The following is a 25,607-nucleotide window of genomic DNA, read 5'->3' on the forward strand; positions in this document are numbered from 1 at the left end:
TATTTGACCGACGCCATATAGACATATAATTGAAATGTGCTGAGTGCGTTGAGTGGTCCACTCTTATGAGAAGCCAGTGCCACACTACCTCTGCCACCAATGTGTGGGTTATATGACATACATGCTAAACTGTAACAGATTGTGTTAAAACTGTCCAGAACATAGAGAATACTCAACGAGCTACGAGGCAATATTGTTTATCTTGCAAGAGTGAACTGATGTCCTTCCAGTCTTTGGTGAGGAAAGAACATCATCAATTCACGAGTGCAAGATAAACAGCATTGCAGAGTAGAGAGTTGGCTATTCTATTTATTACTCATTTTCAATATTTATCATTTTATGGAAGATTTTCAACTGATACTGTTGAGAACAAGAGGCAGCATTGTGTCATGAATAGCTGTGACGTACATATCACTGATGACGTAAGTTAGTTGTCGACAGGACTTCCACCATGAAACTATTCTTACACACAATTAACGGCCTATAGTGAAAGAAGGAAATGTTTTATATAACGACACACTCAACACATTTTGTTTATGGGTTATATGGCATCAGACATATAGTCAAGGACCACACAGATATTGATAGAGGAAACCCATTGTCGCCACTTCATGGGCTACTCTTTTCAGTTAACAGCAAGAGATCTTTTATATGCACCATCCCACAGACAGGATAATACATACCACAGCCTTTGTTACACCAGTTGTAGAGAACTGGCTGGAACAAGAAATAGCCCAATGGTTCCACCAACGACAATCGATCCTAGACCGACCGCGCATCAAGCTTTACCACTGGGCTACATCCCGCTCCGGCCTATAGTGAAGCACTGTTTATGACGTCAAAACGTATCTAGGCAGTGTTTTTGCCAGAAAGACATTTTTGGGTCTGGAGCTATGGATTGAATGCAACCAGTCAACCAGTATGGGGAGCCTCCCCAAGAAAGGAAAGGGTTATGTTAAGGGTTAGGATTAAGAAAATCGTACAATAATGATAAAGAATAATTAGTTTTGTAAAAAGGTTAACTTAAAAAAATAAAATCTGTAAAAACATTTGGGTATGGTGCCATACCTGTTTTACCCTCTGGCAGAAACCCTGATATGGGTAATAATTAAAATTGAACCATGAGAAAATATGTGTTTCTTGTGGTACTCAGTATATAATTAAAGTGCAAAATACTTACCACCACCAGGAATGTAAAAACCCAGGTGGCTCCCCTAATGTTATATTTTTCTCCCATCGTATCTGTATCAAAAAGAGAAACATGGTTTCTGATAATAGAATCATATCAACATGTTACACAACACATATCTGAACCACCCATAAGCTACAGTTCAAATTCAAACAAACATTTACACCAAAGATTGATACTAGAGTACCACGGCTATATTAAAGTTTACAATCTACAGTAATATTTTTATGATTTCATAATTGTTTCCACTTTTGTAAATTATCTCCAAGTCAGTATTATAGAAATCGCATCTTATACCTTAGTCTCTATGGCAGATCTGATATAAGCCCAAATAATTTTGTGGCAAGACGACTTGTCAGCATAAACAATACTGTCAACAACTTTTTCTAGGGTTATGCTGTTGTGTTTTTATTGGGGATGCAGATGTTTCGTCTTCTGGACGTTTCGTCCACTAAAATGCTTTTTATTGGATGAAACAAACACTGACTTTTGTCAGATCTACTAATGGCGACTTCCAAAAATTCCTAAAGCTTACGATGTCACCCACAGCCATCCTATGAAAATTATAAACATTAGTGTTGATTCCCATCACTTCTTATTGTAGGCCTATTCTTGACTATGGAAAACGTTTAAAAACAAACTTTGAGAGAAAAAAAGATCCAATAGGCCTACTGTTAATACTCTAAATATGGGAAATCACTATGTCAGTATTTCATTATTCTAAAGTACAATTTGGGTAATGTTACTAACAAATACAAATTTGTAGGTGCCCAATGTTTCAATGTTTGATGATTTAACTTATTCTCTAAATGAAACTTCTAAAATACTCACTTCTGATAAAAATGTCTGTGCTGATTTCTGTGCCCCTACGTGTAATAAATATTCATATACGTATAATGCTAATCTGAAAGAGAAAAGAACACACAATTGTTAAAACAACATGTAAACAAGACTTCCGATATAGTTCAATGGAGGCAGCCATTTATATCAACAATGGTCGCAACGTGTTTACAGTCGCACTCATGTTCGCTGCGATAATGGGTAATAAACGGCTAATCCGGAAGTAAAAATGACACTGTAACCTACCAAATATGTATTTCAATAACCGTGTTAATTAATTTGACGAAAGAATGCTCAAAATCGGCTACGATCGCGAATGAAACCGTAGTTCGTTGGGTATGTTTACAAACCGGAATAGCCTGTATGTGTAATACAGTTGAATGGGGCATTCCCCTCGTGTGCTTTGCCAGGTGCAACAGCATGCTAGCACACAAAGGGGATGTGCGATCGAAGCGGGGAATAGCGCGGAAGCTTTAGCAAAGTATGTGCATATCTTAGGTTTTACTTTTCCTACTGCAAACTACTCACTTTTCTCTTGCTTGAGCATCTGAGGGAACAGTAGATCCTTTCCCTTTGGCGTACATGCTGAGCGCTGAACTGTCACGCACCTGTCAAGCCATCAAGGACGACACTGACCTTGTTGCCTTGCCAACATCAAGTAGACCTGTCAAATGGCAACTCTCTATTGGATAGTTAATTATAGCAAGCATTGGAGTGCCTCAAAACCGCCCAGATCTAACATCATGTGGTACGGCGACAAAGACGTATTGGCGACTTGCCAATTATCTAGTTTGATCAGATCGGTGTAAATTTTTAGCGCAGTTAGCGTGTACTGGTAGAAGAAAAAAAATATTTAAAATATTACTAGTCTTACATTAATTTGTGAATGCTGAATAAAGTTAATTAAATGAAACGAATTCCATTTGTTTGTTCCATTCTATACTGCGAGATATTAGTACTAACAGAAACTAATCTGTATTAAATTGCTCAGCATAGATCTGAAATTTTTTTCATGTAAATTTATTTTTCTATATACACACAATTTTAATGTCCTAAGCCATCTATTCTTTTTTTTTTTATATTTTATTAAACACAATTTTTAATGTGACATGGTTTTATTATTCTAGTTTTTTTTAAATCGGGTATTTTAAAATGCTAATTATTTATGCCGCCAATTATTTATAAATTCCTGGACACTTCAAAATATTATTACTGACTTCTAAAGTTTTATTTAAATATTAATAATTGAAGTGTGCTTCTTTATTGTGCTTTAAAATATTTTCGATATCTACTTGTTTACTGAACAACGGGTCTCCGCTTTGTTTTGTCCCGCAAAACCTGGCTTCCCCTCACTTGTGGTCAATGAAACAATTTAAATAATAATGCGACGTAGCGTTGACCTATATTCCTCGAGATTTTGCTCAATAGTTTCTGAGGGTTCTCGAAACAGTCTCCGTTTAGACGAGTCCATAATCGGAGGGGTAATGACCGTAGACAATAAACAAGAAGAGAAAATTTTCGACATGCTACAACAAGCAGTATTACTGTACAAACCACCAGACGTATAGATATAAAATATATTCAGTTTGCTGTTTTGTAGTGATATTGTTAATTTTTCTCAATGAAATAAACACGCTGCACCCCTGTTAGCTCGTTTTGGGCGTTTCTCGAGACATTGTGTATCTGCAGTACCGTTCACCTCCTTCGTGGGCGGTTCATCCAAGACAGAAATGGCGGCAGGTTCGATTTCTGCTTTAGAGTTTTTAAATCAAGCTAAACAATTTATTAACACTTCTCAGAAGAATCGCGATACTTGGCAGTTAGTTATATCGCCTGTAAGTTTATTATTCAATGAAAGAAATGGGTACAATCAAATATTGGTATCACAAATAAACAACTTGCACTAGGAAAAAAACATCGTCTATTTTTACTCGACTCATACGTCTGAGCTGCATGGAGTTATCTCCCATGTTAGTCTGTTAACTGTGACGCGTTCAGGAGGGCGAGCGCTCGCGGTACCTCGGATCAATGAAATTGTGAGCGCTTCAGATTCTGAACCCGCCTCGGTAATAATGTTTTAAAATGCAGGCATATTTTTTATTAAAGCTATTACATTTTTAACTGGATAGTACCAGACGTTTGAATCCATGACGTTTCGCCCGCCCCCAGCCAGTTCGCCCCCATGTACCAGTTCGCCCCTAAGACGATTCTCCCCCAACTATTTACCTGTTCGCCCTCAAATATTTGTCAGTTTGCCCCCAACTTTTAGTCAGTTCGCCCCCAATTATTTGTTACTTTTAAACAATTATTGTACTGTTTCTTTAGAGGATATTAAAGTGTGTGTGTGTTTCTTTTCTTAGAGGGGAGGGGTTGTTGTCCTTCCACAATTTGGACTGATCATGAATCATGAGAATTGTAATAGGGGTTATATTTTTTTCAGATGTAATTAAACGTAGGGTGCTGAATAAGCGTAGACACCGACATTTTTTCACAAATTCACAAACCACATCATCAACATTTATTAAAACATCCATTCCTGCCAGATATGATTTTTTTTAAGAAGAAAGAAATAAAACAATGGTTGATCAGCTACATAACCTTGATGCTGATTATGCATCTTCGGCTAACATCTAAGAGGGCTTTGAACAGCAATTCGATATGACCTCTTCTGGTGAGCATTATTCTAATTGAGTGCAAGTGCGAATAATTTTAACATGCTCATATACGACTAGAGTTTCAAGCATGTCAATCCCGGGGCCTGTCTCTGGATAGCCAGTGACTTGCTCTGGGACAGAACAAAATTAAGGGGATAATTTTGAAATTTACATCTAAAAATTAAATAGTGGGAATTGACTGCTCGGCCGAATATTTATATAATTTGGAGCATTTTAGAAGGACAGTCCAAAAATAAATAAGAGAAAGAAGAGAGGATCGGACTATTTAATAATATTTTTGACATAAAATTTTGAACGAAGGTCTAAAAGTTTAAAGTCCGATCTATATGGTCCGGGCCGGGGGGGGGGGGGGGGGGGAGTAATTTTGTGGTGGGCGGAATTTGGAATACGAATTTAGTAGTTAGGTCAAAGACCGAAGACCAAAATGTGCTACCAAAATTTAAGTCCAAACAATAAAATTAGAGTGCTCGACCGAACAGGTTTTACGGTGATTTGAGCAATTTAGACGGGCTGTCATGGACGGAGGAGCCGGCCAGGGCTGGCTCTTGTGCCCATGACAAGCGTGTGCTACAACAGCTTGTTCTGAATGTGCACGTAAAACCCTATGACCTGACCTGACTAGCCTGGCATTCATATTCAACACAGAACAAACACATATGGATATATCAGAACAGAACTTTATTACACTCGGGCCGTTCCATGACCAGTATAAAAATTTCATGACTTTCCAGGCCAGGAACGTGACCCGAACTGACTGGGAGCAAACTGGTACCTTTGTAGGGGCAAACTGGTTATGCACATGGGAGCGAACTGACATCCTATTTGGGGGCGAACTGGCTGGGGGGGGGGGGGGGGGGGGGGAGAAACGTCTGGTACCCCAGACGTTTCACCCCCAAGTCAGTTCGCCCCAAGTCTGTACATCCCCAAATTCGGATGTCAGTTCGCCCCCGCAAAGTACCAGTTCGCCCCCACAAAGTACCAGTTTGCCCCCACAAAGTACCAGTTCATGGGGCGAACAGGTCAAACTGGGGTCGAAACATCATGGATTCGCAACAGTATACAGCTGCCACATGTTATGCCTCTTTCCAATTAGCAAACATGAGTATTTTAATTTACTTTTCAACAGCAGCACATACAGCCTATGAAGTTTGATATTTAAAGTGGTTGATCTCTGGTTGGAATGAAGAAACAAAATGGGTCCATAAAGGAATATTGATGAATTTTGTATGACACACGCACTTCAGTGTTAAGGACCACACATATTGAGAGAGGAAACCCGCTGTCACAAGAGGACCTAAAGTTACATCTGAATAAAATTAAAGTCTGTTTTGTTAAATGACACCACTAGTGCACATTGATTTATTAATCATCGGCTATTGGATGTCAAATATTTGGTAATTTTAACATATAGTCTTAGAGAGGAAACCTAAATTTTTTTCATTAGTAGCAAGGGATCATTTATATGCACCATTCCATGCACAGGATAGCACATACACCTTTGATAGACCAGTCATGGTGCACTGGCTGGAACGAGAAATAGCCCTATGGACCCACAGACAGGGATCGATCCCAGACCAACTGCACATCATGCAGGCACGCGCTTTACGACTGGGCTACATCTGAATAAACAGTTTATCAGTATGTATTTTTAATGAGATCAAGAATTGAAGCTATGGCTGGATTATTGTAGGGGAAACCAAGTACAGTATTGTAACAGAAAATGTTGACTACATCAGCATTATGCAATTGTATCTAGGTTGCCCCTATTAACAGGTTATGAGTTTGAAATGCTTTGAAATAGGACATTGCACTGGCATAGGAAGAGGGGGGAGGGCAACAGTGATAGTTTTATGTATTTATACATATACATATATATATATTATATATGTATTTATACATATACATATATATATATATATATATATATTATGTGTGTGTGTGTGTGTGTGTGTGTGTGTGTGTGTGTCACCACCCCACTTTTTTGCACCTTCCTATGCCCGTGCACTGCATTTCATGTGCTTTGACAAAGGTTAATCAGCAGTTTTCTTACTATCATCTATGTAAAAATATTAAAATATATATCTAATAATTTCCACAATTTTAGGGTACATAATTGTACCCTCTGGCAGAAACCCTGCAGAACCCAACAGGTCCACTGAGTGCAATTGACCTGCTTCCTAATTTCCATGCTTAATATTATACGCCTTGATGCACTCAGTAGATTATACAGCTGGTGACCTTTCTCAAACTCCTCATAGGTGGGTCCATTGGGCTATTTCTTGTTTCAGCCAGTGTACCACGACTGGTGTATTAAAGGCTGTGGTATGTGTTATCCTGTCTGTGGGATGGTGCATACGAAAGATCCCTTGCTACTAATGGAAAAATGCAGCGGGTTTCCTCTCTAAAACTATATATAAAAATTACCAAATGTTTGACATCCAATAGCCAATGATTAAATTCTCAAACAGCCTTCTGCTTTCAAAGATAATGAGCACTGGATTAATAAGGCCTAAAAATGTGTCACCAGGATAATGCCCCCTAAAATTAGGTAGGGGTCAGCTTTTTAATTATTTGTTTTTTTACTACGTGTTTTAACTCCTTTTAATATTAACATTAATTTTAAAAATCAAAGAAAATAATAATTAGGGTTGTCCCTTTTTTCGTAGTGTTAGGTTCCCAGAAACACATTAAAAAAATAATAATTTGGGGGGGGTGGGGGGGGGGTGGGGATGCCCATAGCTATTCTAACACCATGACTAATGTGTTATTAATTTTGGAATACGGTGATTGAGTTACAATAAAAATATTTCTTGCCCTTGACTTCAAAGGGGCGGGATGTAGCTCAGGGTAAAGAGCTCTCCTGATGCTAGACGGTTTGGGATCGATCCCTGTCAGTGGGCCTATTGAGCTATTTCCTATTCCATCCAGTGCACCATGATTGGTATTTCAACAGACTTGGTATGTGCTATCCTGTTTTGTGGGATGATGCATATAAAAGATCCCTTAGGCTTGCTACTAATGGCCAAATGTAGTGGGTTTCCTCTCTTAAGACTATATGTCAAAATTACCAAATGTTGGACAACATCCAGGTGTTGTTTAACAAAATAAACTAATGAGGTGTTTTTTGCTTCAAAGTAATAAGTATTTGACTTTCTGTGGTGAAAATGCACCTCTTGACTACCTTGACCGAGTGAGCAACTGGGGGCTCAAACCTAATGATGACACCGATGGTGAATACCACAGCTGTGATATGAATTGACATAGTTATGGGCTTTTGCCACTGGATAAAATTGAAGAGATCATTTTGGTTTTTAATTTTTGTTTCTTTGATGCAAAATGTATTGATTTAAAATAGCTATAAAATTGCTTTAGGTGAATATTTGTCTTTGTCAAAAACTGTTTAAAATTGCTGTAGATAACAATTTGTTGAGTGAGCGGTCAGCAATGGTGATTATCAGTATTCTGTGTTGTATGTTTTCAGCATGACAAGAATGATGTATACATCTGTCAGAGAGTAACGAAGAACGTTGCACAACAAAGTGCAGAACCTGTGTCATGTCTACCCCAAGATGTTCAAGAGATGGGTGAAAATATCACTGTAATTGGTTCTACTTCAGTGTTCATTTGTTGAAGTGTCATGAATTTATTAGCTATATATTTAAGCATTTTAGAAGGGAGTTCTTCTAAACTTCCTGTGCCTAACCTTAAACTATCCCCTTTTCCAACCTCCTAAGGACTAATATTAATTTAAAATTAAATAAATATTTTACTTTGGGAAGCCCACTCTAAATTGCACCAAAATTTTCAATGAGTACTCTTATATTTTTATTTTTCGTTTATTTTTAATTTTTTGGATGCGCATTCAAAATAATTAGACTTCCCTTTCGTTTGGCTTTAATAATCTAAATTGTCCTTTTAAATTTTCTGCCCCGGATCAGACCCCTGGCTATCCAGGAGCGGGACCCCAGGACAGACATGCTGGAAACCTTAGTGGTATATAAGCATGTTAAAATAATTCAGATGAGATCAGAAGGGAGTTGATTTGTATGTGAAATATTTTTATAAATTTGATATGGGGGGGGGGGGGGGGGGGGGGGGGGGGGGGGGGGGGGGGGGGGGGGGGGGAGGAGCAACAAAGTCATGGTCAGTTTTAATTTTATGAGTCACTTGGATTACAGTATTGCAGTTGTACATTTAACATATTCACTCTGCAGGGTTTGAAATGGGCAAAAATGTATTAAAAAATTAGTTGAATGGTGATGCTATATATGTAACAAAATATATAATATGGGTCACATTAATTAAATATTGGGTCTTTTTCAACTGAACAACATGGATGCTGTCTTATTGAACCTGTTTGCATTTCGGCAATTACCATATGTTTTGAAACATCTGCCATAATTCAGTTTAAGTTCATATTTGATCAAATTTAAGTCATAAAGCTATGCGTCCGAATGTGTGTGTGTCCATTTATGCAGTTGCTAGTACAGTTTTCTATCCATGTGTGTTTTTCACATCTAAATTTAATCTAGACTTATTAAAATAATATGCCAGACAGTTTAATAGTAACGATTTCATCCTTGCATGTCGTTTTTGTTTTTGTTAATTTAGTCTCGGACTAATATTTTATTTCATATTCTGTAAACTGATTTTGTCCCTGGTAGGATGACGACAAATCATGCCTTGATACAGCACCAGTGTTGTCTGAAACGATCAGCTATGAGTATCACATCGTCTATAGCTGCAGCTATGCGGTACCAGTTCTGTACTTTACAGTTTCCAATTCAAGTAAGTGTTAAACCTGCAATCTCATCTCACTCTACTATAATAGCATTACTAACAGTTTTCATAAAGGCAGGTGTTTCATCTCTTGTTTTTTTCTGTGTGCACATTAAATTTATGGATTTAACATTTGATTGTCACATTGCTAAAACACAACCAGGCCTCTGAGACTAGAAAATGTGCATAGCCCATTATGCATGCCAAAAAGAACCCTGTAAATTATCAACATTTAATGGATGGATGAAAAATCAATTGCACAAAACTAGACATTTGCAAGCAACGAGTGAACGAAATTATCATTTGTGGGATTTTCAGGGGTGTGCAGCTGATCAATCTTTGTGTGATAATCAGTCCTCTGAACATCAATGGCTAGGATGTCTATGGAAATTTTCATTTCTCAGAGGTCTGTGCAAGATAATATAAAACCCATCAACCTCACACCTTTTTAAAAAAGTACCATTTAACATTTATGCTCAGATTTTAGTGGTAAAATATAAATATTGCAGTGGAGAAAACGTAAGAGAATCCGATACGTGTGGGCAAGCTCACCATTTAGAAAACGTAAGAGAATCCGATATGTGTGGGCAAGCTCACCATTTAGAAAACGTAAGAGAATCCGATATGTGTGGGCAAGCTCACCATTTAGAAAACGTAAGAGAATCAGATACGTGTGGGCAAGCTCGCCATTTAGAAAACGTAAGAGAATCAGATATGTGTGGGCAAGCTCGCCATTTAGAAAGAGTAATAGAATCCGATACGTGTGGGCAAGCTCGCCATTTAGAAAACGTAAGAGAATCCGATATGTGTGGGCAAGCTCGCCATTTAGAAAACGTAAGAGAATCAGATTAGAAAACGTAAGAGAATCAGATATGTGTGGGCAAGCTCACCATTTAGAAAACGTAAGAGAATCAGATATGGGTGGGCAAGCTCGCCATTTAGAAAACGTAAGATATGTGTGGGCAAGCTCACCACTTAGAAAACGTAAGAGAATCAGATACGTGTGGGCAAGCTCGCCATTTAGAAAGAGTAAGAGAATCAGATACGTGTGGGCAAGCTCGCCATTTAGAAAGAGTAAGAGAATCGGATACGTGTGGGCAAGCTCGCCATTTAGAAAACGTAAGAGAATCGGATACGTGTGGGCAAGCTCGCCATTTAGAAAGAGTAAGAGAATCAGATACGTGTGGGCAAGCTCGCCATTTAGAAAGAGTAAGAGAGTCAGATACGTGTGGGCAAGCTCGCCATTTAGAAAACGTAAGAGAATCAGATATGTGTGGGCAAGCTCGCCATTTAGAAAACGTAAGAGAATCAGATACGTGTGGGCAAGCTCGCCATTTAGAAAACGTAAGAGAATCAGATACGTGTGGGCAAGCTCGCCATTTAGAAAACGTAAGAGAATCAGATACGTGTGGGCAAGCTCGCCATTTAGAAAACGTAAGAGAATCAGATACGTGTGGGCAAGCTCGCCATTTAGAAAACGTAAGAGAATCAGATACGTGTGGGCAAGCTCGCCATTTAGAAAGAGTAAGAGAATCAGATACGTGTGGGCAAGCTCACCACTTAGAAAACGTAAGAGAATCAGATACGTGTGGGCAAGCTCACCACTTACAAAACGTAAGAGAATCAGATACGTGTGGGCAAGCTCACCACTTAGAAAACGTAAGAGAAGCAGATACGTGTGGGCAAGCTCACCATTTAGAAAGAGTAAGAGAAGCAGATACGTGTGGGCAAGCTCACCATTTAGAAAGAGTAAGAGAATCAGATACGTGTGGGCAAGCTCACCACTTAGAAAACGTAAGAGAATCAGATACGTGTGGGCAAGCTCACCACTTAGAAAACGTAAGAGAATCAGATACGTGTGGGCAAGCTCACCATTTAGAAAGAGTAAGAGAATCAGATACGTGTGGGCAAGCTCACCATTTAGAAAACGTAAGAGAAGCAGATACGTGTGGGCAAGCTCACCATTTAGAAAGAGTAAGAGAAGCAGATACGTGTGGGCAAGCTCACCATATAGAAAGAGTAAGAGAATCAGATACGTGTGGGCAAGCTCACCATTTAGAAAACGTAAGAGAATCAGATACGTGTGGGCAAGCTCACCACTTAGAAAACGTAAGAGAATCAGATACGTGTGGGCAAGCTCACCACTTACAAAACGTAAGAGAATCAGATACGTGTGGGCAAGCTCACCACTTAGAAAACGTAAGAGAATCAGATACGTGTGGGCAAGCTCACCATTTAGAAAGAGTAAGAGAAGCAGATACGTGTGGGCAAGCTCACCATTTAGAAAGAGTAAGAGAATCAGATACGTGTGGGCAAGCTCACCACTTAGAAAACGTAAGAGAATCAGATACGTGTGGGCAAGCTCACCACTTAGAAAACGTAAGAGAATCAGATACGTGTGGGCAAGCTCACCATTTAGAAAGAGTAAGAGAATCAGATACGTGTGGGCAAGCTCACCATTTAGAAAACGTAAGAGAAGCAGATACGTGTGGGCAAGCTCACCATTTAGAAAGAGTAAGAGAAGCAGATACGTGTGGGCAAGCTCACCATATAGAAAGAGTAAGAGAATCAGATACGTGTGGGCAAGCTCACCATTTAGAAAACGTAAGAGAATCAGATACGTGTGGGCAAGCTCACCATTTAGAAAGAGTGTTACATATTTTCTTCAGACTTGTTCTTTAACCACTATTTAATTATAATTATTATCTATATAAATCATGGTTCACACGGTCTTGAAAAGTGCTTGAATTTACGAGTTTGAAATGAACATTTTGCTTATTTTCACTTTTTTGGGAAAAAGTGCTTGGAAAGTCCTTGAAAAGTGCTTGAAAAGTCTTTGAAAAGTGCTTGAATTTCATGTCAGTGCGACTAGCGTGTGATTTTAACCAGAAATTACGGAACAATCTCGAAAGAAATTTAGCATTTTTACTTCCGTGTTCGCGTTGCGCGACCCGAATGTACAAATGCTATGTTCCGAATGCCTCAGCCGAGATTTACCAATTATTGACGAGCGTAATAACCTTGTTTTGAGAACTGCAAACAATAGTCAGGCGAGATGACACGGAATCACTTAGATTTTGAAGTTTTTGCAAGCACATGTTCAAATTTAAACATGCCTAGTGGAAAGTGTTTTTAACAAAACGTGATGTCGAAAATATGCATGGATCAGAGAGAGTAAGGACGTGTCAAAGGCCATGTGTTCCTGTTGTCTCAAGGATATTAACATTGGCGCCATGGGCGAGAGCGCACAAAAACAGCGAAAAACTGAAAAAATATACATCAGATTAACATGATTAAGCCTAAATACTGGAAAACTTTAAATTCTTGCCAACTAGAAAAGGACATTTGTGAAGCTTACAATGCTAAACATGTTAAACTTGACAACATTATCTGCAAATGGAAAGTACTGTCTATAAAAACATACATTTTCTATTAAAAAATATTGTTCGAAAAGGCTGGTTAAGGTTTGTATTTATGGTCCTTGAAAACAACGTAGGTCCTTGAAATGTCCTTGAATTTTATGGGTCCTTGCCTGTATGAACCATGGAAATTATGCACCTACTAATAGTTAGTGACTGAACAGTGTACAGGGTTCATACAGGTTTGAAAAGTGTTTCAATTTGAATGGCTGTAATGAAAAGGCCTTGAATTTGTCAAAACTAATGACAAAATAAGTTTTCCTGTAATCCCAAAAATATTTGGCTGGTATTATTGACAATTTGTACTAGTCCTTTTCATTTTATCACAAATAAAAAAAAAATATTGGATACACGGTTATGAATAGTGATGAAAATATATTAAATCAAGTGTTTCCAATTTGAATGCATTGAATGCAAAATCCCTTGATAACTAATTTTATAATGAAAAGTGCTTGAATTTTGCCTTCCAAATTTCATATGAACCTTGGTGTATTAAACATGCCTTTCTTTGTGTCACTTTTGAAATAAATATATAAACCAGGAACAATTTGTTCATTATCACATTGCAGTTCACTATGTAAGATTCAGAAATCACTACACAGTTCTAAAACAATAAACAGTAGTAGCTATTCAATTTTTAAATTGATCTGTACTGTCACTAATCAAAACTTTGCAAAGAAATGTCTCCACTTATGAATATATATTGTATATTTGGTTTGTCCACACAGAAGGAAAGCTGTTGTCCCTGGATGATGTTTGGTCGATGGTTCCTGACTACTACCAGCAGAGACTGCAGGATGAGAGATGGACATTTCTCACACAGCAGGTTATCACGGCAAAATAGTGTCGACTCGGGAGTCAATTGAAATTTCATCATTGGTTATAATTCGTTTGCACCATGAATCAATTTTTAATTACATAATCAGTTAAAATAATAATGAACATAAGAATTTGAATTTAAATTAAGGACATGCACCTACTGTCACGTTCTCCGGGATAGACCCTACAAATTGTTAATATTACCTTTAATAACTATGTAATATTTTTTCTTTTTATGTACACATGAAAAAACAACAACAAAAAAACAACGTTTAAACTGGAGAACTATTACAGTTCACATTTTCCCACACAATCGATTAAGATTTCTATAATGGATCATCACATCGGTTTAGCCAAACCGATCAATTTTCAGTTATAATCGATAACTGAAAAATCACTACTGGGAAATTACCAGGTTTCAAACTGTTCTCAAATTCAGATTTCTCAAATATATTTCAATACTAATTTACTGAAAAGCTAATTTAAAAATGTCATGCTCTGTTTGTAGATTTACTGCCATTTCTGTTGTCCAGTTAATTGAAACTTGAATTTGGTTAGTCATTTGCTGACCAAATTTCATTAAATAGTAATCAAATTTTGGGGGTCTAGCTTAAACCCTGCATAACTGCATGGCTTTTTTTTTTTTACTTACTGGATCAGAGAAATGTTTTTCTATTCTTCTTCTTCTGCGTTCCCAAGGCCATGCTCAGACTTCCAGTTCTGTTCTCACCAAGAAGTCCGCTGTCCGTTGAAGGGACGACGTCGGTCCCCAAAGTTTCTCTTTTAGGTCCACCGGATACGGCCAGGTTCTTGTCTCAGGGTGCTATATGATGGACAGGACTGAAGAATGTGTTCAGGCGTTTGGGCATCTGTATCACAGTGACATTCATCAGCGTGGGCAAGTCTGAGTCTATAGAGGTGGGAGAGCAGGCGACAGTGGCTAGTCCTCATTCTAAAGATGGTTACTTGCTGTGTTCTGTCCAGTGACTCAAGGTTGTCCTCTTTTTCCACTTCCATCCGTATCTTCCAGTTGGTATTAAAGTGGTTCTTTATGATGGTTTTCACCTCCGAGTATGATGTGGGTTGAGATACTTGCTGAAGTTTGCTTCCTGTTTTTGAGAGCCTGTCTGCTTCTTCATTGCCTGGCACGCCACAGTGGGATGGTATCCATTGAAGGATTATGTTTGTTCTTTTTTACATATCTTGAAGTTCCCTCCTGATATTCAACAGGATATCTTCGCCACAATGTGTCTGGAGGCTCTGTAGTAGAGATCTGCAGTCTGTAAGGAAAACAGTGTTGGGAGACAGTTTGTCTTGTAAGTTTAGTACTTTAGCTGCTTCAAGTAGTGCACATGCATCAGCTCTAAAGTTGGTGGAGAGATATCCAGTTGTGATGGACTTCGATGTGAAGCTTCCATCAACATATCTGATAAAGACACACCCTCCTCCATTTTTGACAGCATTTTCAGCAGAGCCATCTGTATAGACTTGGGTCCAGGAATCTCTGTGGTAATCCCTGTCCAACACCTCGAGGGTAAGGGCTTTGAGTTCTGCCTCTGTGTGTTCCGCCTTGTTACCAACTCCTGGCGTGCTTGTCGTCTTCCAGGATCTTGAAAGATAGGTTGGCTTGTCATTTGGCTTGTTGATCAGGATGAGATTGTTTTTTATCATCCAGTCTTCTATTTGCTCGCCCCTATTATTGAGTTCAGTGTATCCCCAACTGGGTGAGTGTCTGTCAAGTGGGTTTCCTGGATGCAGATAGAGCAAGAGCCCGGGGTCATTTATCTGACGGAAGTGACCATTGTTTGGTGGTTGTTTTTGGAAAGAGTATACCTAGGCCAATCAGAAAAGTCAATCCTTAAGTGTACCCAGCGGTGGATAAGGTCACGAGGCAAGGTCAACGGTCAAATCAGTGCATTTTACAAAAAAATTCAAAAATGATTTTCATTAACCATATTACCCACCCAAACTAATATAGAGTCATTTTATTACACAATAAATGAGTAATCAGACTTCCTATATTTGATTTAACAGTAAAATATGAAGAATATCTGACACAAAATTGCGAATATCTCATAAACCGATAGACTTTTGCAAAAGTTGGAGTTATTTTACTGATACTTAAAAGATGAGATTTTATCATGCATATTATGTTGCTAAACTTCCTTTTTCATTGATAACTGCATTTGATAACTATGACGAACTAACAGAAACCCTCTCCGGGAAGGACACACTCCATGACACTGTTGGCATCTGCTATCAAAACAAATTAACAATGCCACGTGAACAGGGTAACTTCACTGAGACTCAGAACGTCCCACAGAAAAGACGACTGCAAGACAAAAGTTTATGGATCCCCTCCAAACGAAGAAGGCGACAATATGACCCACCAGGCAAGAATATTGAGCCATACAAGAGGAAACCATCCATGTCAGCATTTTCCTTCGAGGTGTATGAGGTTAATCCCCCAGAAAACCTCAGGAAGATTCAGAAAATGAACCATATATGGATGTTGTCCTGTTTCTTACGAAAAGACACGCCCATGTGGAGGGGATGGAATTCCCTTGTTCACCATGATAGCCTCCCACAGCAGGTAATAGGATATATGGAAAATATAGACCTACCACCAACCAGACTGGATGTCGTGCAAGAAACACTTCGCATAGCACAGAAGGTAGCATATGAGTGTGGAGACCCTTATGCCATTGTTAGTTATGATCTGGCCATCGCTAAGCCAGCCCTACAGATTCAGGCACAAGAGTCTCCCAAATATGATAATGTCTTCATTTGCTTTGGGACATTTCATATCACAATGTCATATTTCGGTTCATTAGGTTATCTCCTTGACTCATCAGGTGCCTCTGAGATATTGTGCAATGTTGATGTCCTAGCCTCTGGTTCTGTGCGTGGCTTTCTTAGCGGAAAGCATTTCAATCGTTGTAAACGTCTGCATCCACTTCTTGCCACAGCTCTGCAGATCCTGCATTTCCGTCGGTTTACTGAACTGCATGGAGTTGTATCTGATGAGGTAAAGACTGTGCTGGATTCCTTTGCTGAGAATCCATCAGAAGCGAGTCTGTCAGAGGTCCTTAAGTCTGATGCTTGCAACAATTTGTTAGACAGATATAACAAGTACACTGACACCACGAGAAGTGGGGAACATGGGAAGACAGCTATGTTCTGGATAATCTACATAGATCTGGTTCACTTGTACTTGTTACTTGATTATGCCTGCCGAACAAATGATGTCGATCTATACATCCACGCCCTTGGTCGTATGTGCCCCATCTTTTTCGCCACACATCGCCCCAATTACGCCAGATGGATGACAAGGTTTCACTTGCATTTGTTGAACATGGACAACACTCATAAAGGGATCCGTGACATGTTTGAAGGAGGAGCTCTCTCTATTCGCCGCACAGCAAAGAATTTCTCACGCAGTGCTGTAGACCTTACACTCGAGCAAACTGTCAACAAAGATGCAGCGTCAAGACATGGTGGCATTGCAGCATTCACTCAGTGCGTCAATGCTAGGAAAAGGTGGATGCTTACAAGATCTTTCAGGGGAGCTATTGTAGGATGTCTCCTGGATATGGCTGGTCTTACTCTTAATGAGGAAATTTCGCAAGAGCTAAAGCCATACAGAATCAAAAGGGACAACAATGACTTACAAGTAATCTTGAAAAGCCTGGAAGAAACCTTGAATCCATTTCAAGAAAACCTGCCTTAGCTTTACTGCCTCACAACTGGTCGTGCAACTTCTGCTGATGTACAGAATGATCTTACTGGAGTTGTAGACAAAGGGAATGAATGGTATAAAGAGTTTGTCACAGAGTGCCAGGCTGACCCAAAACGTTTCGAAAAGCCAATAAAGCGTCGAAAGGTCAAGAACTTCACAGGGGATGCATTAAAGACAAGAATTTCATCAAAAGACCAGAAGATAAAGGAAATCCGATGCACACGTGATGTCTTCGGTAGATTGCTCTTTCTTGCTGCCACAAAGAAGCTTGATTTGACTAACGTTCTGTCCTTCCCACTCACAGAAGTGCCACTTTCCCTTTGTCACATAAATGGAGCCATGAACAAAACGGATAAATCGGCCTTAATGAAGAAGTTGGAAGCTGAGGGGACTGCAAACACAGAAACTGGTCATGTTGATGTCTACATTCTTGATGCCATGTTCTTTTTGCGCACACTACCAGAGCTACCTCAAACCTTCGGTGGCATTGCAAGACTTGTACTTCAACAGGCCTGTTCATTTTCCAAGGTAGTCCATATTGTCTGCGATACATACAACGAAGGACCCTCCATCAAAGGGTATGAACGCGAGGAGAGAGGAAACCATCAGGTTAGGTATACGATTACTGGACCATCTCAACGGAGACCAGCAAACTTCAACCAAGCACTTCTATCGGCATCCTTCAAAACGGCACTCCTGCTTTTCCTTCGAGATGATGGACATCTTTGACTTATGTTGAAGTATTAGAAGGTCATACAGTCTACTTTGGCCTCGAAGAAAGTTGCTACTTGTATAAAGCCGACGATGGAAACATCCAAACCCAGGAAGTGAAGGAACTGAATAGTGCTCATGAAGAAGCCGACAGCAGAATCATCTTCCATGCTGATTTCATTGGGAAACTATGCCAAGCCAGATCACAGACTGTTGTTGTTCGTAGCTGCGACACTGATGTTTTTATACTACTACTCTATCACGAGAAGTATTTGAATGTCACCATCTGGATGGATACTGGCACCAGCTCGAGGAATACCAGACGCCTGATCAACATATCAGAACTTGCCCAGAAACTAACACCACCTGTGTGTTCTGCACTCCCAGTCTTTAACGCCTTCTCTGGATGTGACTACACGGCCGCATTCCTTCGTAAAGCAAAGGCAAGACCCTATGGACTGATGATCAAGAATGCAGAATACATATCAGCATTCGCTGAACTAGGATCAAGTGAAAATGTTGAGCCCCAGGTTTCTGCAACTCTTGAGCAATTTGTTTGCTGTATGTATGGGATCTACAAAGCGACAGATGTGAATGACGCTCGGTTTGTCCTCTTCAAGAAGTCATATGCTCCAAGGAATGAAGACAGTCCAATGGAGAAGATCAAATCTGCTGACCCTTGTTGCCTACCACCATGCAAAGATGTTCTTCAACAAAAGATAAAGAGGGCAAACTATGTTGCACATCTATGGAAAAATGCCAGACAATCCAATCCAATCAAATTTCCAGCACATGGCCATGGATGGAGACTCACAGACAATAACAAACTGGAATTTGTTTGGTTTGAGGGCCCACAGAGTCCAAGTAAACTTTGCACAGAACTGGCAGAAGATGCTTCATTCAACGATCATGAGGAAGAAGAAGAGGATGATGAAAATCTCACCTACAGTGTCTCTTCTGATGAAGAAGACGATGACGAAGAGGATTGAGTAGGTTCTTTGGCCATTCAAGTATATGATTTGACCTTGTTTCATTAGCTTGTCCACCATTGGCTAATCGTCAAGATTGACCTTTTCCATAGTCCAAAGTTTGCACCGGAAGTCACCTATATTCTTTGAAAAACTGCATTGACTAGTGTTCTACGTGTTGACAGCATTGAACATAAATATATGCATGCTAAAGTAGCATCTTGTAAGTATCAGTAAAATAACTCCCTCTTTTGCAAAAGTCTACCGGTTTACGAGATATTCACACTTTTCTGTCAGATTTTCTTCACATTTTAAGGTTAAATTAAAGGTAGGGAGTCTTATTACTCATTTATTTGTGCATAAAATGACTCTTTGTTACTTTGGGTGGATAATATGGTTACTGAAAAACATTTCTCAAAAAATTTGTAAAATGCACTTATTTGACCTTTGACCTTACCCTGTGACCTTATCCACCGCTGGGTACACTTAAGGATTAACTTTTCTGATAGCCCAAGGTATACTCTTTCCAAAATTAGCCACCAAACAAATGGTCATTTTCATCAGATAAATGACCCTGGGCTAAGATGATGTCAACCTTTTCCCTTTTCAGGAAGTTCTGCAGTTCAGGCTTCTTGTTGCGGATGCCTTCAGCATACCATTGTGCAATGAAGAGTGGAGCATCTGGAGTTTTGGACTTTGGTCGACTATAGTAACTTTTGCTCCCATTTCCATCATTTGTAGAGTTTTTTCCACCAGTAGCTGTAGGTGGGCCCCTTCGAGGCTTGGGGCCCGGCTCCATCCCTGTCTGGCGGAGAGCAGGGTGAGCACCATATCTTCTGATATTTGTTTGCATGGCCATAATGGGTAAGTGCGTATGTGCTCGGTTTTCTTCAAGGAGGTCCCCTTACTGTATACTACTTTGAAGGAGTTCTTGACAGGTTGCTTGTTGTTAGCTGAACGGGTCTATCTCCCCGGGTGTTACATCTGAGTTTTCCTTCTCATAGACAGCTTGTCAACCAAGACTACAAATGCTGTTTATCCGGGTTTATTTTCAGAGTTTTCCTTCTCATAGACAGCTTGTCAACCAAGACTACAAATGCTGTTTATCCGGGTTTATTTTCAGAGTTTTTCTTCTCATAGACAGCTTGTCAACCAAGACTACAAATGCTGTCTATCCGGGTTTATTTTCAGAGTTTTCCTTCTCATAGACAGCTTGTCAACCAAGACTACAAATGCTGTTTATCCGGGTTTATTTTCAGAGTTTTTCTTCTCATAGACAGCTTGTCAACCAAGACTACAAATGCTGTTTATCCGGGTTTATTTTCAGAGTTTTCCTTCTCATAGACAGATTGTCTTTCGTGACTTACATCCTCTGTCTGAACTTGCTAGTTTCCCATAGCTGGGCCTGGATTGGTGAGTGCCAGAGCGTATCCATACACCGATGGGTCATGCACACTGCACCTCTGGGGCTCCAGCTGCTCCGAGATATCTCTCTCCTCCTCCTCCTCCTCCTCCTCTCTCCCCTCTCCCCTCCCCTCCCCCCCCCCCCCCCCCCCCCCCCCCCCCCCCCCAGTCTGGCCTGGGTCTGCAAAGGCCCAGTTTCAGTGGTGTGCAGGGGGCACTGGGGAAGTCTTGTCTGTGGAGAGGTTATGTACCGGAAGGGTGGGACTTACATACATCTGCCCACTTTTTCACCATGGCAGGTTATCCGGCGGCTACAGCTGAAAGCGAGAGGTATATAAGCCAGTTGCTCTTTGCTATAGCACTAGATACATCACACAAACCTGTGGCTAAGGGCCACCACACCACTTTTTCTATTCTAACTTGTTACAGGAACACAAATTGTTATTTCTCCGAGGCCTGTGCAAGGTGACATAAAACTCATCTACCTCACACACCTTTTTATACGCCTATGATGGGTCGTATTATGGTATGGCATTGTCCGTCTGTTAACTTTTTCTTGTCCAGACCATATCTTACATGTAAATGCACACAGAATCATCAAATCTCACATGTAGGAATAACATGGGCTAGCAGTGTGTCGCATACTATTACTAAGTCACTGTGACCTACTTTTCACGGTCTACTGCACATAACAGTAAATCCTTGTCCGGATCATATCTTGCATACAGGACCATCAAATCTCACATGCAGGGACAACATGGGATGGCGGTGTGTCGCATACTATTACTAAGTCACTGTGACCTACTTTTTACGGTCTACTGCACAAAACAGTAAATCCTTGTCCGGACCATATCTTGCATACAGGACCATCACACCTCGCATGTAGGAACAACTTGGAATGGTGGTGTGTCACATACAATTACTAGGTCTCAGTAATACATACCAAAAAATCTAATAATTTGTTTTTAAAAAGTACTATTTAACATTTGTGCTCCGATTTTAGTGGTAAAATATAAAATGCAGTGGAGACAACTTAAGAGAATCAGATATGTGTGGGCAAGCTTGCCATTTAGAAAGTTACCTATTTCCTTCAGACTGTTCTTTAACCAAATTTTTAATATGATATTTTCAAAATAAAGTACTTCTAAAATGGTCAGTTATGTCACAGCACATCCAGGACTCAAACTTAGTAATTTGTTACCTATGGCTATTTTTAAAGGTTTTTGCCATAGATTAAATTCTAATTTTTGGCAATGTTGAGCCTGTCTATGGCAATTTTAAACCAGGGACATTTGCAACAAATAAACACACTATCAAAAAAACTAAAATTATCCCTTTAACCAACACCAGTAATATTTATCCAGTAGCAAAAAAACCCTTCTGTTTATAAGTAAAGCCCTTGACTTACAGCAATTGCCATTGGTGCCACCATTAAAGTGACAGACCCTAGTTTTCAAACACTACAACATATTTTTCACTGTTAAAGCCGTTTTTGATCATTTAAATTAGAAGTACTTACATTTTATTGTTTGGAATATTAATTTTTGTACACCTGAAGTGATTCTGGTTATCCAGGTTTTTGTAATATCGCAAAATGCATTTTTAATCATTCTAAAAACGCACGTTCGTCTCAGAAGTAATGGTTATCGAGACAAAAATCTAGTTATTTGTAGACGATATTTCCCTGTTTAAACATCACAGACTTTAGCTTCTCTCTGTTATAACCGTATCCAAATGCGTGTTGCAGGTTTATAGATTAACTAAACCTAGTGTCGGTTTCACGCGCTGAAACTAGGGTCTGCGGCTTTAAGTTGGAATCTTATAAACCATATCTTTGTTTGTTTTTAGAATAGTCAAAAACGTGAGTGTATTTTTAATGGTGTGATGTTGTTCTAGGAACATCCCATTCTCGGCCGGCCGTTTTTCCAGCTGCATCCCTGTCACACTGCAGACCTTATGAAACAAGTTAACAGCAAACTTCCACAACAGTAAGATGTTTGTCAGTCTTTTTTCCTTTTATTTTTTTTATTTTAATTTCATCTATTTTTTTCCGGATGAGGCAGCTCCCCCGTTAACTTCTGCTGTCAACCTTCACGTCTCAGTTCTTGTCTCCCACTATGAGAGTGCTTGTGTCTGGTGGCCAACATGGCCATTTCCCATCAGCTTTTGCTATGTGCTTAGTCTAACCATTCAAAGAGTGTTGATTGGTCAATTCTAGCATTGTTAAAAGGCACCTGAAACCACCCCTTCCATTGGTGAATGTATTGTCATTCTTATCAGATGGTGGATTTTTTAAATCATACTTGAAGTGTATATACACAGGCCATAATCTAAAATTGAAAACATTGCAGAAATGACTTCTCCCTTCTTTGGAGAAAGGGGAGAAGTTTGATAAAAATAAGTGAAGTGAACATTTATGGATAGTATCAGTAATACAATGACATCCAATAATAAAATGTATGTAAGTTTTCATTAAAACCCAGTATTATTAAGTAGTTAATAATTAATTTTTAATTATTGTGTCGTTATGTAAAAAGAAAGTAATAATTAGTATTTTTGGCATTACTGAAATGAATGTGGCCGAGAATTAACAATGGTTGGCTTATCACTGTAATGGCACGACATATGTCGATGTACACTTTGGCACCAAAGTAAAAACACAGACCGACACAGTGTTAAACGTGAACTATGGCACTACACAAGTCGGAGTCGTGATGTCTGTTGTGCAGTGTGCGATTTTTGCCAAGCTAGAGAGTCCTATATGATTTTTGCAAGCCTCGGGCACCCGGATTCTCCTCAAAATCACACACTGTTGTGTTGTTTTGTTTTTGAAATGGGATTACATTCAAAATATGGCGACTTCAACTTCTCACTGCCTCTTATAACTCTGAGACTTGAACAGAGTTTCAACGGAAAAAAACTTAATTTCACCAGCAAGAATAGGGCCTGTATCACTTATTTTGAGGATAAATCACATGCATACAGTCCTATGTTAACATTTAACTGAATGATGTAATTGGCCTATAGATAAGAATGTATGAAAAACATATTTTTTAACATTCTTAAGTGGGGTGAAGTAAAACATCACATTTCTGACCAAAAGTCTGTCCAAAATTAAACTAAGCTCAATTTTGTTTTCCTTAATGTAAGTTTTATTATTATTATTTAAAAAAAAATGTTTTGCACATTTATCCATTCATTCATTTACCAACAAAATTATAAGAGATACATGTGATTTTTCACCATTTTATTTTTTACATAATGTTTATGAAGAAGATGTAAAATGCTAAAAAGTGACACATTTTAGATGAGTATAGAGTTTTCAGCCCCATAAAGATAATTTTTGCTTTTGTTTAAAAATTATATCTTGATTTAACATTACTGAAATATGTTTGAATGGCTAAACATGGTACTAACACGTTTTTACTACAGACATGTTAAGACTGATGTATGTATATATTTCAGGATTTCTCACTGATTGTTTAATGTTGTGTTTACAGGAACTATTTGATAACATGGCTGAGTACAGTAGGACCTGTTGTGGGGTTGACGTTGCCACTGTATTATGGGGTTGAATGTACATGAGTAGAAAAACCTACACAGACTGGGCTACCGGCGAACAACACAAATCGCTATCGTCAGTACAGTTCCTGTCAGGGTGTAGATGGAATCCTACAGGAGTGAGAAAAAGAAGAATGATCTGAACGTGGACTATAAACTGTTGTTAACAGAACATGCATGATTTAATCAATGATGTCAGTAAGAGGACTGATTGAAGAGGCGTGACATAGCCCAGTGGTAAAGTGCTCGCTCGATGTGCAGTCGGTCTGGGATCGATCCCCGTCGGTGGGCCCATTGGGCTATTTCTCATTCTAGCCAGTGCCCCACAAGTAGTATATCAAAGGCTGTAGGATGGTTCATATAAAAGAACCCTAGCTGCTGATCGAAAAGAGTAGCTCATGGAGTGGAGACAGCGGGTTTCCTCTTTCAATATCTGTGTGGTTCTTAACCATATGTCTGACGCCATATAACCGTAAATAAAATGTGTTGAGTGCGTAGTTAAATAAAACATTTCCTTTCCTGATTGAATTACATGTAAAGGTGGCTGTCTCAACGTTGCAAACTTCTCAACGTTGCAAACTGGGGGCTTTCCTGATTGAATTACATGTAAAGGTGGCCGTCTCAACGTTGCAAACTGGGGGCTTTCCTGATTGAATTACATGTAAAGGTGGCCGTCTCAACGTTGCAAACTGGGGGCTTTCCTGATTGAATTACATGTAAAGGTGGCTGTCTCAACGTTGCAAACTGGGGGCTTTCCTGATTGAATTACATGTAAAGGTGGCTGTCTCAACGTTGCAAACTGGGGGCTTTCCTGATTGAATTACATGTAAAGGTGGCCGTCTCAAACTGGGGGCTTTCCACAAACATTGGGGCGGGATGTAGCCCAGTGGGAAAGCGCTTGCCTGATAACAGCCAGTGCACCACAACTGGTATATGCTATGGTAAGTGCTATCCTGTCTGTGGGATGGTGCATATAAAAAATCCTTGCAAACTTTATTGTTTATTCCACAAATATTATTTATTAACTTTTGCTTTGAGATGTAAGCTTTAAACCTTCAACTATTTACCCATTAAAAATTACAACTAAGTGATTTAAGTTACTTGTAGAAAAAGAAATTGGAAAATATTTAGTTCAAGCAAACATTCCTTAACCTTAGTAATCTAGTTATACTGGACACAGCTCCATTTGCATCGCATATAAGTGCATTACAATCTCACTATTCCTAGTTTATTTATGCAAAGAACATGAATGGGATTGATTAATTTGTAGGTTTATTACAATTAAATATAACAATAGTGGAATGTGCAATTTGTAACTATGATATAGCACTTTTAGGCTTGATATATTTTTTTAAATGTTTTACGCACCTGCCAACCTGAATTTTTTCCATTTAGAATAAAAAAATTAATTTAAAAAAGGTGCCAATTTGTATTGCTGCTGATACCATCAGTTTATCAACTGCCCGTTGTAACATGTTAGCACTGTTTGTATTGCTGCTGATA

At 39.1% G+C, this 25,607-nt stretch overlaps 2 protein-coding genes across 8 annotated transcripts in view; one reads left to right on the top strand and one right to left on the bottom strand.

The window, feature by feature from the left end:
* The window catches only part of LOC121374051 (single-stranded DNA-binding protein 3-like), a 135,033-nt gene extending 132,302 nt beyond the window's left edge, over positions 1-2,731 (bottom strand). For 6 of the 7 annotated variants that reach the window (XM_041500944.1, XM_041500941.1, XM_041500943.1 and 3 more), the window contains exons 1-3: positions 2,558-2,731; positions 2,021-2,093; positions 1,181-1,248 (exon numbers count right to left, since the gene is read on the bottom strand). In XM_041500944.1, the coding sequence (XP_041356878.1) occupies positions 1,181-1,248; positions 2,021-2,093; positions 2,558-2,613 (197 nt within the window). In that variant the 5' untranslated portion in view covers positions 2,614-2,731. The remainder of the gene's footprint in view (positions 1-1,180; positions 1,249-2,020; positions 2,094-2,557) is intronic. The other variant, XM_041500938.1, reaches the window with a different exon arrangement.
* A 1,016-nt stretch (positions 2,732-3,747) lies between these two features.
* Positions 3,748-24,441, top strand: LOC121375866 (ubiquitin-like-conjugating enzyme ATG10). Its single transcript, XM_041503542.1, has 6 exons — positions 3,748-3,864; positions 8,186-8,302; positions 9,369-9,492; positions 13,631-13,728; positions 22,440-22,531; positions 24,044-24,441. The coding sequence occupies exons 1-6, from the start codon at positions 3,760-3,762 to the stop codon at positions 24,126-24,128; spliced, it is 621 nt and encodes a 206-aa protein (XP_041359476.1). The 5' UTR covers positions 3,748-3,759; the 3' UTR covers positions 24,129-24,441.
* Positions 24,442-25,607: the final 1,166 nt, after the last annotated feature.

This window comes from Gigantopelta aegis, chromosome 6 (genome assembly GCF_016097555.1).
Source record: "Gigantopelta aegis isolate Gae_Host chromosome 6, Gae_host_genome, whole genome shotgun sequence".
Taxonomy (NCBI): Eukaryota; Metazoa; Mollusca; class Gastropoda; order Neomphalida; family Peltospiridae; genus Gigantopelta; species Gigantopelta aegis.

Bases quoted from the DNA above. Each gene is read 5' to 3' on its own strand.
- LOC121375866 (XM_041503542.1), top strand. From the start codon at position 3,760: ATGGCGGCAGGTTCGATTTCTGCTTTAGAGTTTTTAAATCAAGCTAAA. The intron at 3,865-8,185 runs GTAAGTTTATTA...GTATGTTTTCAG, and splicing joins GGCAGTTAGTTATATCGCCT to CATGACAAGAATGATGTATA. The intron at 9,493-13,630 runs GTAAGTGTTAAA...TTGTCCACACAG, and splicing joins CTTTACAGTTTCCAATTCAA to AAGGAAAGCTGTTGTCCCTG.